Source organism: Danio rerio, chromosome 7 (assembly GCF_052040795.2).
Source record: "Danio rerio strain M-AB ecotype USA chromosome 7, GRCz13ab, whole genome shotgun sequence".
Taxonomy (NCBI): domain Eukaryota; kingdom Metazoa; phylum Chordata; class Actinopteri; order Cypriniformes; family Danionidae; genus Danio; species Danio rerio.
The window spans coordinates 17,278,080-17,296,717 of NC_141027.1; the positions used below are offsets into that span (position 1 = coordinate 17,278,080).

The 18,638-nt window shown below is 35.0% G+C and overlaps 2 protein-coding genes across 5 annotated transcripts in view; one reads left to right on the plus strand and one right to left on the minus strand.

Annotated features, from left to right (window-relative positions):
• LOC147835938 (uncharacterized) overlaps positions 1-18,638 on the minus strand; it is a 939,756-nt gene that overhangs the window by 731,159 nt on the left and 189,959 nt on the right. The gene's annotated exons all lie outside the window — the stretch shown is intronic.
• Positions 1-18,638, plus strand: part of prmt3 (protein arginine methyltransferase 3) — a 112,426-nt gene that overhangs the window by 50,966 nt on the left and 42,822 nt on the right. For all 4 annotated transcript variants that reach the window (XM_087259309.1, XM_087259311.1, XM_087259310.1 and 1 more), the window contains 2 exon segments: positions 2,640-2,718; positions 14,677-14,864. In XM_087259309.1, coding sequence (XP_087115435.1) covers positions 2,640-2,718; positions 14,677-14,864 — 267 coding nt within the window.

Sequence of the window (18,638 nt, forward strand, 5' to 3'; positions counted from 1 at the left end):
TTAGATTACTCTGAGCAAGCATGAAGCAGCCTTGCTTCACTCATGACGGTCTGTGCCGCTGTCCAGAATGATGCCGGCAAGATGTGTTTAAAGCTGCAGTTGAGCAGCAATAGAATAACTCAAGAGGTGACGCGGGGACTACTCATGTAAAACGGGTGTCAGTGAAGGGTCAGCGCAATAAAACCCATGCTGGGTGGCCATGCATATGTTTAAGGAGGGTGACGGGTTAAGGTCTCATAAATCCAGAGGTTTCGTTTTTTTCTGATATGGGTTTGTGTGTGTATGTTTGAGAGTCTGGGGAAATGAGAAATGACATGAGAAATTAAATGAGAAAAGCAGTAGTCTTGAAACTAGATTTAGCTGGTGTGGTTGCTAGGGTGTTCTGGGGGGTTGCTTACTGTCTCAAAAAGCTTGTTTATTATATATACAGTTGAAGTCAAAATTATTAGCACTTCTGTGAATTATTATTATTAATATTTTAAATATATCTCAAATAATTTTTAACAAAGCAAGGATTTTTTCATAGCATTTCCTAAAATATTTTTTTCTTCTGGAGAAAGTCAAAATTTTTTATATTTATTTTAGCTAGAATAAAAGCAGTTTTTAATTTTTAAAAAATATTTTTATGATAAATATTAATAGCCCTATTAAACAATATTTTATTTAAACATTTAAACATTATAAACATTATAAAACATTTAAAAATTGTCTACAGAACAAACTATCATAACCTACCTAAATACCCTTTAAATGTCACTTTAAGCTGAATTCTAGTATCTTGAAAAATATCTAGTAAAATGTCATATACTGTCATCATGGCCCAGATAAAAGAAGACATTACAAATTAGTTATTAAGAAATGTGTTAAAAAACTTTCCGTTAAACAGAAATTGGGGAAACAAAGGACAGGGGGGCTAACAATTCAGGAGGGCTAATAATTCTGACTTCAATTTTTTATATACATTTTCATATTTTCTCACCTCAGTTCTCCATTTTCTTATGTCTGTGGGGTTTGCGGGAGACTTGTGAGGGCCGGTGAGCAACTAGCGAGGGATATAGATAGGAGGTTACAGAGCTTTCTGTCTGGTCCAGTCTTAGCCTAGAGCTCAACACGCTCAAAACAGTGCTCAAACCAAATCCTGGGCACCGCCACCCCCCAGGATACTCACATTGACTCCATTGACAATAAGACCCAGCAGAGTTTGTAATTTTTCCTCCAGCAGTGGGAGTTCACCAAAAAAATAAATAATGTTTCAATTGGTGATTCCTGTTAAATGGTTGTAAATAATTTGTTTGGCCTAATTAAAAAAAAAAAAAAAGAAATCAAGTTGAACATTACTAAATTTAATTTGTTTAAATTCAACACTTATAAATTGTTTATAAGTCTTGAAGTCCTTTGGACTTCAGTAAGTCTGGTTCAGCTCAGCTACCAAATATGACCTTCGAAGGCTACGTCAGATAGTTCTGACTGCTGAGCGAATCACTGGTATGACCCTCCCTATTCTCTGAGAACTATACTTATACAGATTGAGCAAACGGGCTGGCAAAATCACCCTGACCCCCTCACATCCACACTTAAAAAAATATGTGTGCTGTTTGTTCAAACTACTAGTTTAAAATTAGGTAAAACAACACAATTATTACGTTTTTTTGTGACAATTTAATTGTTTTATGTTCAATACACTTAAATTTGTAAGAATTAATAAGTTAACTTAATTCCTTTAAGTTCTCCTAACACAAATAGATTTTATGAAACCCAACATTTTTTTTTTTACAGTGCAGCAAAGTCTAGATCTCAATGACTCTAGTGCTCCTCTAATGCTCTAGCCCAGTGATCCCCAACATTTTTATCACCACGGACTGGTCAACGCTTGACAATTTTACCGCTTACAGGGTTGGGCGGTGGTTCGTAGGTTGTTAGGCAACCATTAACCGTTTTCTCAGAGGATGACAAGTTGACAAAACATTGCTGTCACTCTCATACAGGTTTTATGTATGGAGAAATTTACATAATACATAATTACATTATAACTACATTATAAGCACTGGGTAATTAATCGACCGAAATGAGTATATTCCATACAAGCTGAAGCTGATCAGTCAGTTCTTGTTACGTGACTTGCGGTGCACTCCTGGAATTTATTCAACTGCGTGCATCTGGAAGGCGCGAATGTGTCACGCCGCTTGAGTGCGCAATTCCATTGAATAAATGGAATTATTTCCATTGGAAACAATGAACTTGCACAAACTCTAGAAAAGACGGGTTTGTGGATGGCCACCAAGAGACTGTCGTCATTTGCGATCTCCAGCAGTTGATCTTTTTGCACAGACATGGTGGATTCGCCTGATCGGATTGAGGATCGGGAAAGGTCCACGAGCTGGAATTTGAGCTCGGGATGCCCCAAACTATGTTGCAAAATATGTCGGCGCACTAACCACTGGGATATCATGCCAACTGTGTGTATTTTATTTGTTTATCCAAACAATTTAAGTCTTATTATTGTTTAGAGAATTGAAATAAAGAATAAAAGTTTTTAAAAATGCTGTAAAATGTGATTTATTGCCACAATATTATGTGTAATAATAATATTACAGTATGTAAGCATCTGTCTGTGTTTTTAACAGTTTGTTGTTTTTCAGGGCTACTTCTTGCTGTTTGAGTCAATGCTGGACTCTGTGCTCTACGCCAGAGACCGCTACCTTGCAGACGATGGTTTAGGTAAGCCAAATGCACAAATTACAGCATTTTTTTACACTCCTATTCTGAGTTTGGAAGAATCTGAGAGGCCCTTGACCTGAGCTTCCAATTGGTTTTATACTTATGGAGCACAATGAGCCCGTTCTTTACAGTGGGCTTTTATTTTCATGGTCTATCAAGCAGACTTCATTTATTTTAATAGGGGGAGTTCATACAGAGCGAATCAGGGCTGTCCAGAGCAATGAAAGATGAGTCGGCGTGTGTGTTTGTTTCCTCTGCAGGGACATTACACAGGCGTTATCATGAAAATATTGAACATCATCCTCTTTACCTTGACCATCAGGAATAAAATATGGAGCAGAGTTAGTGTGTTGGGATTCAGTGGTGCTGATATCTAATTGGCTTATTTAAAAAAATTCATATTTGATTGAAGCATCCCTTTTACGGATAGCGCTGACTTTTGTATTTAAAGAGTTTTTTGTAAATTTCAAGTGTTTTTAGATTTCATATGTTTTTGCTCCTTTAATGTTGTGTTTTTATTAGCTTTTCCCCCGCCACTGTCAATTAAGAGATAGGTCTTCCCTGCCATTGAAATTTTTTTTTACGATAATCAGGTTTTAGGCATATTATGAGGCCCTCCTAGCGCATATCCTAAAATTTAAATGCACTACTTAAAAAAAAAAATTGTAAAAAAGAGATTTTTATTATTATTATTTTTTTTGTCAAAAAGGTTGCATTTTTTATTAAAATCTTCATTAGAGTGGTAATAAAACATGACAGATTTAAAAACAAAACAAAAAAGGTTAAAAAAAGTGGCTTGTTTTTTTTATCTTTACTTTAATATGTACATATATATTCTTGGCACAAAACTCTGTCAAGAGTTGAGGTCTGTCAAATTTAGGTGAAAATCGTCAAAAAAGCTGGCTTTTTTAAGGGAACACCCCTCTTATTTTTAATTTTACAACTCCCCTAGAGTTATACAGTTCAGTTTTATTTAAAAAAAATCCAGCCCATTCAATCCATTTTGCCAATTTCTTGTTCTGGCTGGAGCATTTTTAGCTTAGCTTAGCATAGATCATTGAATCGTATTAGACCAATAGAATCCCACTCGGAAAAAAAAGTTTTGATAATTTTCCTATGTAAGCTTATCACTACAGATAAAATTTTTTGTACCAGTCTGACCGCTCTCGCTGTATGTTCAGTCTTTGTTCACTTGCTGCCCAACCCGCCTCGTTTTCTACCCGACCCGACTGTTCCCGCTAAATTTAGTTCTCACTTTAAAATTGGGTACGACCGAAAGAGAAAGATAAGATAAGGATTGTAGACTAAATGTCTGTTTTGTTTACCTCTTTGTGTTGAGAAATGAGTGCTGCCGTAAACAGTGACGGACGTGCAGTGAGGTTTGTGGCTGGTGAGGCTCTTTCAAGTCAGATTTACAAAAATATCAACTCAATATATTTTCCAACTTCCGATTTTGTTCAATATATAATATCAGCATTATTTCTATACACATGGCAGGTACATATTGGGCGATTGAGTGTAGCGATTGAATATGCCTCCCAAAAAGCACCCAGCTGGATGCTACAGACTCCAGACAGCCTATAAGAAATGACACAAAGCACCACGGTGGATGCGCGCACACACATACACACACACTCTCTCTCTCTCTCTATCTCTCTCTCTCTCTCTCTCTCTCTCTCTCTCTCAGGAGTGTTAGACCGCTCCCGTTTAAATTACACGAGAGTTACCAACCGCAACAGCGTTTTATTTGGAAATTTATTCGCACACTGCAAGAAATCTGGTTGGGTCCCGCAGCTTCCACAGGAATGCAGACCTCTTTTCAAAACTTCTATATTGACGTTGTGTTCCAAGACTAACATAAAATGAAAAGTTACTATAGTGGCTAAAATGGCTAACTGTACACATTCTGGGTTATTTATCAAAGAATTTTGCAGCCAATAATAATATTATATAGTATCTGAAAATATTCTCAACCTAAGTAACTAGGTAACAGTGGTGCATAGTATTATTGTGCCGGCTGCAGCCATGGTAGAGCAGCAAAGTTCCTTGATTAACACTCCAGAATTATTTATTTATTTATTTTTTAGCAAGATGCTAACGATCTGATTGTGAATGTGAATGTGAATGTGAATTAACGATGTATGCTAAGCTAAGCTAAAAGTGCTCCCATTAGATTTGAAGATTAAAAAAGGTAGAATTAAACTGTTTAACTCTAGGATACTAGTAACATAAGTTTTTTTTTTTATTATTTTATTATTATTTAATTTTTTTTATTAAGTTTTTCAAAAAAGTCTGAAAAAAAACTCACTCTACTGGTAGCCCTATATAAAGGAAAGGTTTTACAAACATCATAAACGTACTTTAACAACAAATTATTTGTGTTTAACAGTATTCAGGACATAATGTAAACTGTAAACATCATTAATTAAACGTGTCAAGACTAATTTCTTTGAAGCAAAACTGAAAGTCACAGCAAGTGCGAAATGCGTTATCTAATTCAGCACCTGTTTTTACACCTGTTTACTTTGATAATTGCATTAAATAGGTCCAGTTAGAATGCAAGTCACAGCATATTTCAGATGAAAAAAAAAAACTGCTACTCATATTGCAGAAAAGAGAAGTAATGCAATAGACTTTACAGTGTATATGGACGTGATCCCCAAGGATGTAGAATTAGCATGGACGGACTTGACATGTCCCCAGCAATCCCCAATTTCAATAACTTAATCCCCTCCAAAAAATAAAATAATGCTCTGTTAACTCTCAATAACCTAGACGTGGAGAAAGTGTTAAATCATGTTCTCTACTCAAGTCCTACCTCCATCAAACACATATGGACCGTGTGATGGGCTGTACGTGCCTTTTTGGGATGTAAGAAGTGCCAAAACTGCAAGAAAATTTTCCAGTTTTATACAAGGCTTAGGGGCCGTCCACACAGAATGCATTTTTCCTCCTCAATTGTAATGGAATAATGTGCACTTTTTGTAAAGCTGCTTTGAATCAGTAGTTGTTGTGAAAAACACTGTACAGCTAAACTTGAATTGAATTGTTTGTTCTTGTTTTTTACTGTATTTAGTTTTAATTAAAAGTTTGTGCCATAAACAAAGCTGGCATGTTATATATGGTAATATATACACTTTATTAGGTACACCTGTCCAACTGCTTGGAACACAACCAACTCTAGGGTTCTCTATACAGAGAATGCTCCAAAAAAGAGAAAATATCAAGTGAGTGGCAGTTCTGGTGGTGCAAATGCCTTGTTGACGTCAGAGGAGAATGGCCAGACTGGTTCGAGCTGATAGAAAGGCAACAGTAACTCAAATAACCACTTGTTATAACTGAGGTATGCAGAAGAGCATCTCTGAACGCACAACACGTCCAACCTTGAGGCAAGTGGGCTACAGCAACAGAAGACCACACTGGTCACTGCCACTCCTGTCAGCTAAGAACAGAAAACTGAGGCTACAATTCACTCAGGCTCACCAAAGTTTGACAATAGAAGATTGGAAAAGCGTTGTCTGGTCTGATGAGTTTCGATTTCTGCTGCAATATTCAGATGGTAGGGTCAGAATTTGGTGTCAACAGCATGAAAGCATGGATCCATCCTGCCTTGTATCAACGGTTTAGGCTGGTGGTGGTGTTGTAATGGTGTGGGGGATATTGTCTTGGTACACTTTGGGCCCATTAGTACCAATTGAGCATCTTGTCAACACCACAGCCTACCTGAGTATTGTTGCTGACCATGTCCATCCCATTACGACCACATTACCACATTACGACCAGTGTACCCATCTTTCTGATGGCTAATTCCAGCAGGATAACGCACCATGCCATAAAGCATGAAATTATCTCAGACTGGTTTCTTGAACATGACAATGGTCTCCACAGTCAGCAGATCTCAATCCAGTAGAGCACCTTTGGGATGTGGTGGAATGGGGGAATTACATCATGGATGTGCAGCCGACAGGTCTGCATCAACTGCATAATACTATCATGTCAATATTGATTCAATTGCAATTGATTTTATCTAGGGCAACAACACTGTGATTAGTGTAATTAATCAGTTTAGTCCTCTTTTTTTGTTTGTGAAAGTCCTGCCGCCATAACCATTCATTACGCTGCAGTATTTTGTACAATCACCTTTCACACTTGTGTAGTTTACAGCATAATGCACCTCCTGTCTCCTGTTTTCCAGGTGTTTTCTCTTATCTCAGCCCCTGCACGCTGCTCTGCCTTTTACTACATATTGATTTGCGTCAATAAAACATAAATTAAAGCAGCTGCTGAATAACTAAACAGTCCTTGGACGCTCACCTTCTAACAAACATGTTTTTCTTTCATTGTTGGGGAAACTGAAGTTGTAATGTTAGACAGGCCATGGCTCTGCGTTATTTTCTTGTCCACTGTGGAGGATTGGGTTGAACAGATGCTGTGGTGTTTCAGGATGTACGCAGCACTGTGCACTCGCTGACTGGATGAATTATAACTTCAGGCATCCTGACACAGGAGATGTTACACTCTCCTGATCTTAATGGCATTGTGGGACTGGGGATGGGATTTGGAATAGGTTTAACGGTTCTAGTTATGATTCTGGTCCTGGTTAATGACTTCGGTCTCTCTTTATGTGGCATTAGCCATTATTTCTGTAGTTTTCAAAGAGCTCCAGATAGTTTATCCTAATTTATCAGAGTAGTTTTCTATTTAAATAGATCTTAAAATGTAACTTCATTTCTGTGGTTCACAGGTGGATTTTTAGCATCATTACTTTTAATAGCTATATTTCCATTCACTTTTATTTATGCGCATCTTAGAAATTCGCATAAAAACCCGTTGATGGAAACAGCAAGATGTGCATACATTTTGATAATGCGCATAAAAAACATGTGCGTATAACTGAGTAGGATAAACTTTTTATTCGATATGAAAAGATGCGCATAAACCGCGATGTAAACACTTTTACGCATTAAAAAAGGTCATGTGATTTTGTTATAAGAGATAATGTAATGATGAAATGTGTGTAAATGGAAAAACCCAGCTTGTTAAGCACATTGTAAAACATCTGAAATGTTGTATTGGTCATTGTTAGTGTTATTATATTTTTAATGATCTCCAGAATCAAAAGCGTCTGTTCTCTGCAACTCACGCCCTCACTGCTTGTCAGGATTACCTTTTTGAGGCGCAAGTCATTTATTAAATAATGAAAAGTTTCACGCAACTTCTCCTACCGCAACAAATTCCATTGTTACTCTTGATATTTAGCACCATTTATTTATTTATTTTTTTTTTCATTTTTTTTTATTAGAATATGCAAGTCGTACACAAAATGGGATCACATACAAAGAGAACAAAACAACAACAAAAACATGAAAACACAATGTGTGCGTGCATGTACAGGTAACTAGGTGGATAGTCTGAGTACATATATATAGTGGAATAAAAAAAAAAAAAAAAAAAATTATATATATATATATATATATATATATATATATATATATATATATAATTATTAGCCCCCCTGAATTAATATCACCCGTTTATTTTTTTTCCCCAATTTCTGTTTAATCGATGGAAGATTGTTTCAACACATTTCTAAGGATAATATTTTTAAAAACCTATTTCTAATAACTGATTTATTTTATCTTTGCCATGCTGACAGTGAATAATATTTTACTTGATATTTTTTAAGACACTTCTATACAGCTTAAAGTGACATTTAAAGGCTTAACTAGGTTATTATAATAAGGTGAACTAGGCCGGTTAGGGTAATTAGGCAAGTTATTCTATAACGATGGTTTGTACACTATCGAAAAAAAAATTTGCTTAAAGGGGCTAATAATTTTGTCCCAAAAATAGTTTTTAAAAAAATCAAAACTGCATTTATTCTAGTCGAAATAAAACAAATAAGACTTTTTTCCAGAAGAAAAAATATTATCAGGCATACTGTAAAAATTTCCTTGCTCTTTTAAATACCATTTGGTAAATATTTAAAAAAGAATAAAAAAAAATCAAAAGGGGGCTAATAATTCTGACTTTAACTGTGTATAGTCGTTATTAGTTGTTGTCAGTCGTAAATACTGTTGTCCTTTTCATTATTACTATCATTACATTACTGTAATTGTTGTCACTCTTTACCACAGATTGTTTATTTTGTTTGTTCTCTATCTCTCTCTCTTTTTATATATATATATATATATATATATATATATATATATATATATATATATATATATATATATATATATATATATATATATATGCTACTGGTTTAATTTTATTGGCGCCAATCCGCTTGTTAAGTGATGACGTGTTTGTGACGTATGTAATACTGTTTCCGGGTCCAAGATGCCATTCACACATTAAAGTTAATTTTATATAAAGTCATAGTGTACAAAACAATCTCTGGGCTTGCTGCATAAATAATACCAAAATTTTAACAATTTATAAAACAATGAATCACTTTCTGGCCATGGGATATTAGGCATGGACATATATGCGATCGTGACTTTCGAAAGTATTAAATCGCTGTGTAAACGTTTATTATTACCATTTCATAAATCTCCCCATTCAGTTGAATAGAGCGCTTGGACCCGGAAGCCGCTCTGCGTGACGTCACACTTATCAAGCGGATCATTAACATACATAGTAACCATTACTTTATGTCTGAATAATAAGACATAAATGTTGATTTGAATAGTTTATTAATCATTTACTAACTCATTCTGAATGATCTTAAAACTCCCCAACTACTCTTAAAAACAAACGGTTTGTAAATAATGCAATACTTAATTTAGTAATGAACAATCAACTAGTCACAAATTATGAAATTACAATTATTAAGCACATTATACATGTGGTTATAAGTTAATAATACAGCATTTGTAGCTGCCGTTATAAACTGCTTACTAACATTTATTAATGTAGAGTTAATGCTTAACAAATAATGTATCCACTAGATGCTAATGCTCAATAAATGATTTATAGGGTGTAGTTATAATAAAGTGATACTAATTAGTCTAATTCCAAAAAAAGTGGAGTGTTTCTTTAAATTTATAAAGCAAAAATCTGAATCGCAAGATGGAAACTCTGTGAAAAATGTGGGAATACTTAATGTAGAATACTTACTCTAAAAGTATAGTTTACACCATGCTAGAAGTAAGCCTTTCACAGACTACCACAGAATCATCCACTGAGCTGCAGCATGTTTCTATTTTGCAGCTCGCTCTGAAAGCCCACAGCCATGTACACCTGGAGTGAAGCAGATTGATATAATGACCCGTCATGTGGCAGCTCTGCACTGTGTCAGATCAACATTACTTACCCTTACCACTATAACCTCCTTCCTCCTCTCTCTCTCTCTTTCTCTTTTCATCTTTCGTCTACACCTCACATTATTAACCTTTCTCTTCATCACAAAACACAGTCTGTGCTTTGGCTCTCTCATCACTGGGTGCTCCCCCCCCCCTTCTTCTTCACGGCTGCCCTCAAGAGGAACTAGAAGGGGGGTGCTTGACAAACGGGCCATGAGCACCGAGTCGAGAAGGACGCAGATGTCAAAGCTATGAATCTTGGGACACTGCCTTCCCTTCGCCCCCACTTTCTCTCTGGCTTCTCTGTTCAGGTGCGGGACGGTCCCGTGTAGCACCCAATCAGAGCTCACCTGCGTCTCCCAAGACAATCACTCATAGCTGTGCTAATCAGAGAAAATGAGGTGACAAATCCACTCCAGGTGTGTGTGTATGTGTGTGTGGTTTTTCACCCCAAGTGACACTCACAGGGTCACACAGGGAAGGCTTTCGATGTACAGGCTGGAGGTTATAACTCGCCAGTCACGATCCTGTCATCTGGAAGACGAGGTTTTGATGGCGCACACTTTATTGTGGCGCAAGAGTGAATGTGCACCCTTAACCCTTGATTAAAGGTCAGACCAAGTTGGAGAGATGTAGTCCATAATGGCTTTGTGTCTTGGAGCTTCTCTTGGGATGGTTGTATGGTACTGTCTGCTCTCGATTGGCAGTCTATGGATTTTGTAGGTCTTGCTTAATTACAAGAAACATTTTGGAGGGTTTCTTGTCATGATTAGAGAGCTGTTCTGCTATGTTCGGACCGTGTTGGACGGGATCATCTTTTTTTCATCCATTTAAATTATTGACATACTGTATGCATGCATGATATACAATTAAAGTCAAAATTATTAGCCCTACTGTGATTATTGTTTTCTTTCTCAAATATTTCCTAAATGATGTTTAACAGAGCAAGGAATTTTCATTGTATTTATATTAATATTTTTTTTCTTCTGGAGAAAGTCTTACTTGTTTTATTTTGACTGGAATGAAAACATTCAGGCGATCTCCAGATCAGCAGGGATTACTTTTAGCTTAGCTTAGCATAGATCATTTAATCAGAATCGACCATTAGCATTTTGCTTAAAAATTTCTAAAAAGAGTTTTCCTATTTAAAGCTTGACTTTTCTGTAATTATATAAAAACGCTGATACAAAGTACAGTTCTAGAAGAGTCCAGCTTTAAATAGGAAAATTATCAAAACTCTTATTTCCCCTTTTTTGTTAGCCAGATGCTAATGGTCTATGCCGAGTTATGCTAAGCTATGCTAAAAGTGCTCCCACCCCATCCAGAGATCAGCTGAATGGATAAAAAAAATGGTAAAACTCATCTATTTAACTTCTAGATTACTTGTAAAATTAGCCTATTTGCTCAAAATGTGTTCTTTTAAATTTTTAAAACCAAGATCTGAATTAGAAAATGTAGGCTAAAAAATCTAAATTGCAAGATCGAAACTCAAGGAAAAAATGGGAATAAAATACTCTGAATATGGAAATATTTCATCAACAACAATTCTTGTCTCAGGGCAATTTGGAAAATCTTTTTTGATCCATTTCAATTGTTTAATTGCCTCCACCTTTTTCACAGAATTTTGAAAAGCTGACTACTTGAAAGTTTGGTGTAGTGTGAACCTCATTCGGAGTATCATCCTCAGTCTTTTTTTCTGTTGCCATTTACAAAGTCATCAAGTGATGCTTAGTGTTTTAAAATCTGTTCAGATTTTTAAAAAGACGCAGTGTATTCCAGCCTTAAGGCAGACATGCTGGAATAGACCATTCTAGCTTGTTTTAATTGAAAATATTTGCCAATGCAACTGCCTTGTATCCTCTTATAAAAGATAAAAATAAAATAATGATTTGCACTCCTGATGGCAGCGTAGATATTAGCAACATCTGGTTTCTTGAAGTATATAAAATAAACACTGCAGTTTTTAGTTTGTGTCTGATGGGCAAATGTAACAGACATTAAAAACTGATAAATGCACATTTTTTACGATTATGACTATCAGCTGAATTTAGATTTTTTTGCCAGAAGCATGTGCATTGTGACCATTAACATCATCACACAGGGACATTTGCAAGTGCTGGAAACGACTGAAACATTACTGAATGAGACGGTCAAGGCTGCCTTTTACCATTTGATGATAGATGTGCTCATTATTGCACATTTGTGTAAAGGATGAGGTCTAATACGCCCTCACCATGACCAGCCGTCTGCTAAGGTTTAGTTATCAATTATATAAAACCAGAGTTTTTGTATCGACCACAGTCATCTGTATATCAAATGCATGTGGGTAGTTGACAAAGGGGCAGTAAAAATGCTTTGTTTTTCTTTGAAAAACTAATCTATGTTTGTGTAGACTCCAAGTCTGATGCTTGAGAAAATATAAGGAGTCATAACTTTATTAATTCTTAAAAAATATTTTCATACATTTTTGTTAAGTTTTACCCAATCAGCAACCTCCCGCTCCCCCTCGTGAAGGTAATATGGAAGTAACTGAAACTGCAATTCATGGAAATTCTGCTAGTCCTGGCTCCATATAGAGCAAATTTCTATTGACCCCACTGTTAAAATGGGCAACTTTACAGTAGAAAAAAGTTTTTTATCGCCTGATACAAAGAACGATTAAATGCATTTTTATTTATATTACCCTTCATGACAACTGTGAGGAGGAGGGGGGGGTGAACTGTGAGGGGGTGAATTTTATTATAACTCATTGACGATGAGTTTATATTGACGATGCTTTCTATACACAATTATATATTTTACTTCCCACCACAAGAATTGTTGTATTAAAATTTATAATTTTTAAATACATATTTTCTGTGTATTTGTAATACAATTTTGTCCTTTATTACGAGCAGTCAGATATATGAACTGTACCTTTTAATTTTACCTGCTTAAAGAAAACACTCTTTTTGAATGCATCAAACAAAACTCAAGTACATGCACAGAACAACATGAGCATTTAATGCAAATAAAAAAACTTAAATAGTATCCTGCTTTTTGAGCTATGGTTGGTCACATGCTCAACTGAAAGAGCTGTGATTGGTTCTAACGCACTGGCACTGTTTACCGATAAGTGACATTGATAAACAGCAACGGTGTTCACTGCTGATTCCAGTTTACTTTTGTTTTCTTCCTTACAGTGAAGCAGGGCTTCTGCATTAACTTCAGTGTCGGTGAATGACTGTCCAGCAAACACATGCAGTGAAATGTGCCGAGTATCTGCGTTTTAATTACTCGCGCTTGCCTTCCTTAGTTTTGTACTGCAAAATTAGATAAAAGATGTAAGTAAATAATAACCGGTTAGGATCCATTACTGAACTGATATTGAAATGTCCGTATCTGCATCGCGGTTCACCGAAGAAACAATCAATTTTGACACCTCTACTTTTGTTGTTGTTGTCAATCTGGCAACCTCTTGCAAGAGTGATTTGTCTTCATTGTTGGAAACTTTTCTTCATGTTGTGCTATTTATTTTATTTGAAATTGAATAATATTTATTTCTTCAAGACTTGTTTGACATAAATCAGGTGTCACTCCAAAGCGGAGGACAAAACTTATGCATTTTATAGTTCCAAAAAAGTTAAATGTGTGATAATTTTTTTTTAGATTTTTGAGTTGTGAGATTTGGCTAAAAAAAAAAAGAAAAGAAAAGAAACTGTTTTTATAGACCTTTTTGAGGGATGTACTGTAAACAAAAACAATGGTCACAACATATTTCCTGTTTTACATTTTTAATTCCTATAGCTTCTGAGTATCCTAAAAGAGCCACATGTTGATAAATAATGTTATGATAGCAGTTTTAACATTAAGTTTTGATTGAATTGCCTCTTGGTACAGTTATGAAATAGTTTCATAACAAGCAGGAAATGTTCATTGGCCAATGACATGACCACGTTGAAATGGTCTATAATAAGGTTCATCGGAAACAAAAAAAAAATGTATAACAAAAAAATGTTTAACCATTTACTGCATTTTACATGATGACAATATAAATTATCTTGATTTTTATCATATGTGACAGTGAAAATGCAACGTCACGTCAACACCCCATGTATAGTTTGTTCTTGAAGACTGTTGCTGGTGTATTAATCCACTTAATGCCTTGTCATAATTGTGGTTTTCTTTGATTCGTGCCAGTGAGTTGGTTCAAATATTCAATGCTGGTATATTTAATGCCAACATGTTAATATGCAGTCAAAGTTTACAAATGTAGGCCATTTAATTGGAATCATTTCGAGTTTAATGGACTTGAACCAACATCCCTTGGAGCTGTATGGCCCAGATATGTCTAGATCACTAACTTTTTAGCATGAGAGATTTGCAAAACGGTGCATAAATCTTGTGACATGGCTTAGTGGTTGAAGTTCTGAACCGGTAAGCCAAAGGTTGTGGGTTTAAACCCCAGAAGGTACGATTCAGGAGCTCAATCTGGGTAAAATATGTACCTGGAGTTACTTCAGATGAGAAAGTGGCTGCTAAATGAATAATGTTCTTGTCATGTGAAGTATTGACTCATGAGGGCTGCGTTTGACTTTGTACATATATCATTTGTAAGCCCTGAAGTTTATGTCTTTTACTAGCATTCATGTTTCATCTTTCTTCTTTTTAGTCTTTCCTGACCGATGCAGCATCAGCCTGGCGGCGGTGGGCGACACTCAAAAACACAATGACCGCATTGCATTCTGGGAAGATGTGTACGGCTTCAAAATGACGTGCATGAAGAAGGCTGTGATACCAGAGGCGGTGGTGGAGGTCTTGAAGCCTGAGACGGTCATTTCAGAGTCTGCAGTGATCAAGGTTAGTAGGAAAGATCCTGTTAGGGGACTTTCTAGAAATGTTTGAAGAGATTTATGAGAAAGGCATTTGTTAAATCTAGATGTCTTCAAACGGGTAAATGTTGCATGTTGTCTATTAAGATTCAATGGTGGAAAAATAGTGACGAATAAAGGGATGTAAATGGAAGAATGTGACTCATGTTGACAAAATTGGTAACAGTTAAAAGTTTGTTAGAAATTAGTAGATATTTGTTATTTTTGTTTTAGCTTCACAGAAATAACAGAGCTACTCTTGTTTGAAGTCAAAGGAGTCAGCGTTTTTGAGAAAATGTTGACAATCACATGTATCAAAAATTTAGATTTAGTAAGACGCAACAAAATATTTTTTTTGTGCACCAAACTAGCTTAGGATGATTGTTTGACATAGAAGACTAACTACTTTATTATATTTTAAAATATGTTTAAATGCAAAACTGTCATGTGTAATTCTCAAGTCAGGTCATGTTTATTTCTACATGGCTTTAGATTCCATAGAGGATTGTGTAAAGGCTGATTTATACTTTCACCTGGTGCCATGTCGCAGACCTCCGCTGACTGGGCACCCACCTCACGAACTGAACAAGGCTTTTATACTTGACGCGTTCACCTTTTGGTTATTCTTTAAAACGATAGGGGGTGGTCAAAAGAAGTCCACAGAGGTGTAGAAAGTTTCCGAAACTGCGTCATATCATTAATATCTTTCAATATTTTTTAACTAATTATTTTTATAAATTATTTTAATGATTAAGCATTTTTATAATCTTTCAAGATTTATTTAAATCAAAGTTTGATGCATCACTTGCTTTTGTTCATATCTCAGACAGTTCTACCTATTAAAGTTAAATATCAATGACAAGAGAACATGAGTTGCTCTACAAATATATATATTTTATTATGACAAGAATAAAAGCTAAAAAAGTACACTTACTAAAAAATACTGACTTTTTAAAATAGATTAAGCCTGCTCCACAATTCACAAATTACTGTCTGGCTATTTTGTGTTCTACTTATTAGCTAAAAAGGCAGTAATCGTCCAATATTCCTAACCATTGTCACCAATAAAGCCTAGAAAAATAGGGCATCAATATGTTGTAAATCCATAAGGTCAAATATTCTTTTCCAGTTATAAAGAAATAATTTGTTACTTCATTTTAGATTTGTAAATATAAAATTGTTTTGAATTCAAAATTGTAATTTGTATGTGATAATAGATCTGCCTAAGACAAATTTCCTCTCTGGGAAATTTAAAGTTTATCCTACTATACTATACTATACTATACTATACTATACTATACTATACTATACTATACTATACTATACTATACATGAGCAGTATCACATAAGTAGTGTGATGTGGCTGTATATCGGCACTGGTGGGACTATATACAGCCACTTTGCAGTGCTACAAGTGTGATATTGCATTTATACAACAGTTTGATGACATAATCGTGTATATAAAAAAAGAAAATCAAACACAGAGACGGAGAGTCTCAAATCCTATATAAGAAGAACTACTTCCGTCATTCTTTCATATCTGTAGCTGATGTCAGAACAGCAGAAACCTTTGCTCATTCACCAACATTACTTTTAAGTTAGTATTTGAATGATTCTCAAGCGTAATGTCTAAAGTGATGACACAACAGTTGATTTTCCTCACATTTAAATTTTATAAGGCTGAATTGCATGAAATGCCATCAGTTTACAGAGATTTCCCACACTGTAAAAAGTGATTAGTTACCTAAAGCAAGTAAACCAATTGCTCTAAAAGCAACAAGTTGACTTTACAAAAATAATGTAAGTAAACCTATTGTTACTCGGAACTGTTAAGTTGATATAATTTTTATAACTATGCTAATGGTATCTCCTTTATTTAGGTCAACAAATCACACGTCTGTTTTCAAATAATTTCTGTAATTATCAAAATATCACATATTTGGTGCTTTATTAAGTCTATAAAATCTACAATTATAGCCTGTATTGAATTTATAAGACGCACTGGAGTCTGGAAGAGCACATTTATTTTACTGTATGTCATTTTGTGTTTGACTTACAATGGGTTTACTTACATTATTTTTTGTAAAGTCAACTTATTGATTTTAAGACAATTGATTTACTCACTCTAAGTAACTAATCATTTTTTACAGTGCATTATTTCTTTGTTGCATTTGGGAGATCACAATATTACAATAGTATTAATACAGCACTACAACATACAAAAGAGAGAGATCAACTTTGAAAGTCATTTTCCTGTTTAATAACGATTTGATCAGCTGTGGTTTAAAATTATGCTGTATTTTCTCCTTTAGGGCTTATTATTCGGTCTCTATTGCCATCTTGTGGATGAACATCGTCAACCGTCTTTGCTCAAAGACAAGCTAATGGCTGTCGACGCATTGTCTCTCAGAAATTATAAATATTTAAAATAGGCACTATCCTTAAAAATAAACTGCATAGTTGCAATCTAAAAAACTACATTCTCCATACCAGAAAGCCTCAAAAGTACATTATGTTGTCCAACAGCTGCAATATTTGTTAAACTGTAAAGGCTTGGACGAATTTTGTTACTGGCAAGATTTAGCAAGGCTATCAGCCAATCAGATTCAAGAACCAGACAGAACTGCTGTATCATATACTGTAACAAACAACACATATTATGTAAGGTCATGAAGTATTTCTAAACATGTAAATATGCAATTTCCACACTTGTAAAGTGTTAGAAAAGTTTGAAAATCTGCCTGAAAAGTGTTTGAGAAGTGCTTAATTTTGACTTTAGAAAAGGTGTAAAATCCCTGTACAGAAAGTGATGGTAATAATATTATATTATTATATAATAATTTAATAATATTTCACCAGCATTAATGTTTTAGTGCAATTTTAAGGAAATAATTGTAAGCAAGGCTTTAAAAATAGTGATCTTTTAAATTGTTCATTGTACAGTAGCACAGATATTGTTAAGTGACAGTTAAAAGAAAAATTGCCATCATGTGTTGACTCCATGATTTTCCATAGAAAGCCTACATTTCTGCATTTTTTCATAACAGATGTAGTAACGCTTTGTTTTTTTAGATGAACTATCCCTACATTTTTGACTAATCTCGATCGTAATCCCCTCCTTTTAACTAAATAATGGCTGCTGTCTTATTGGATTTGGTGCAAATCATTAGTTCACCTGAATCCCTAATTAATTGAGTCTGGGCTGGACAGAAAGCCAATTTCCTGCGTTGTGGCCTTGTTTAGAGACAGAGGGAGGAGGAGTAAGAGCGCAGGTATTATCAAGCAGAAGATGAAGAGACAGATTGTGAGCGCAGGGACGTGAGGGAAGAAGTAAAGCCTCGGAGAACGTCTGTGACAGAACCGCTGATTGATTATTCTAATCCTTGTTTAAAGTCTTTCTTGGTAAACTTCATTACTTAGCATTGCTGTGGCCTTGGGTCCACTTACAAACACTTAGAAGAAACACACACGCACATAAATGCTCTGTTCGTACTTTGATTTGTGTATTTTTCTCATTTGACATCTAATAAATATTTGGAAGTTTGAAGATGCCACTAATGATTCTGAAATTTATAAAAAGGAATGCTAAAAGAGACTATACCTTTTTATTTAAGTGTATTGAACATAAAACAAATAAGTTGTCCCCAAAAAAAATTAAGAATTGTGTTGTTTCTGCTAATTTTAAATAAATAGTTTGAACAAGCAGCAAATTCATTTTTGGAGTTTATTCATTAATTTTCCTTTCGGCTTAGTCCCTTTATTA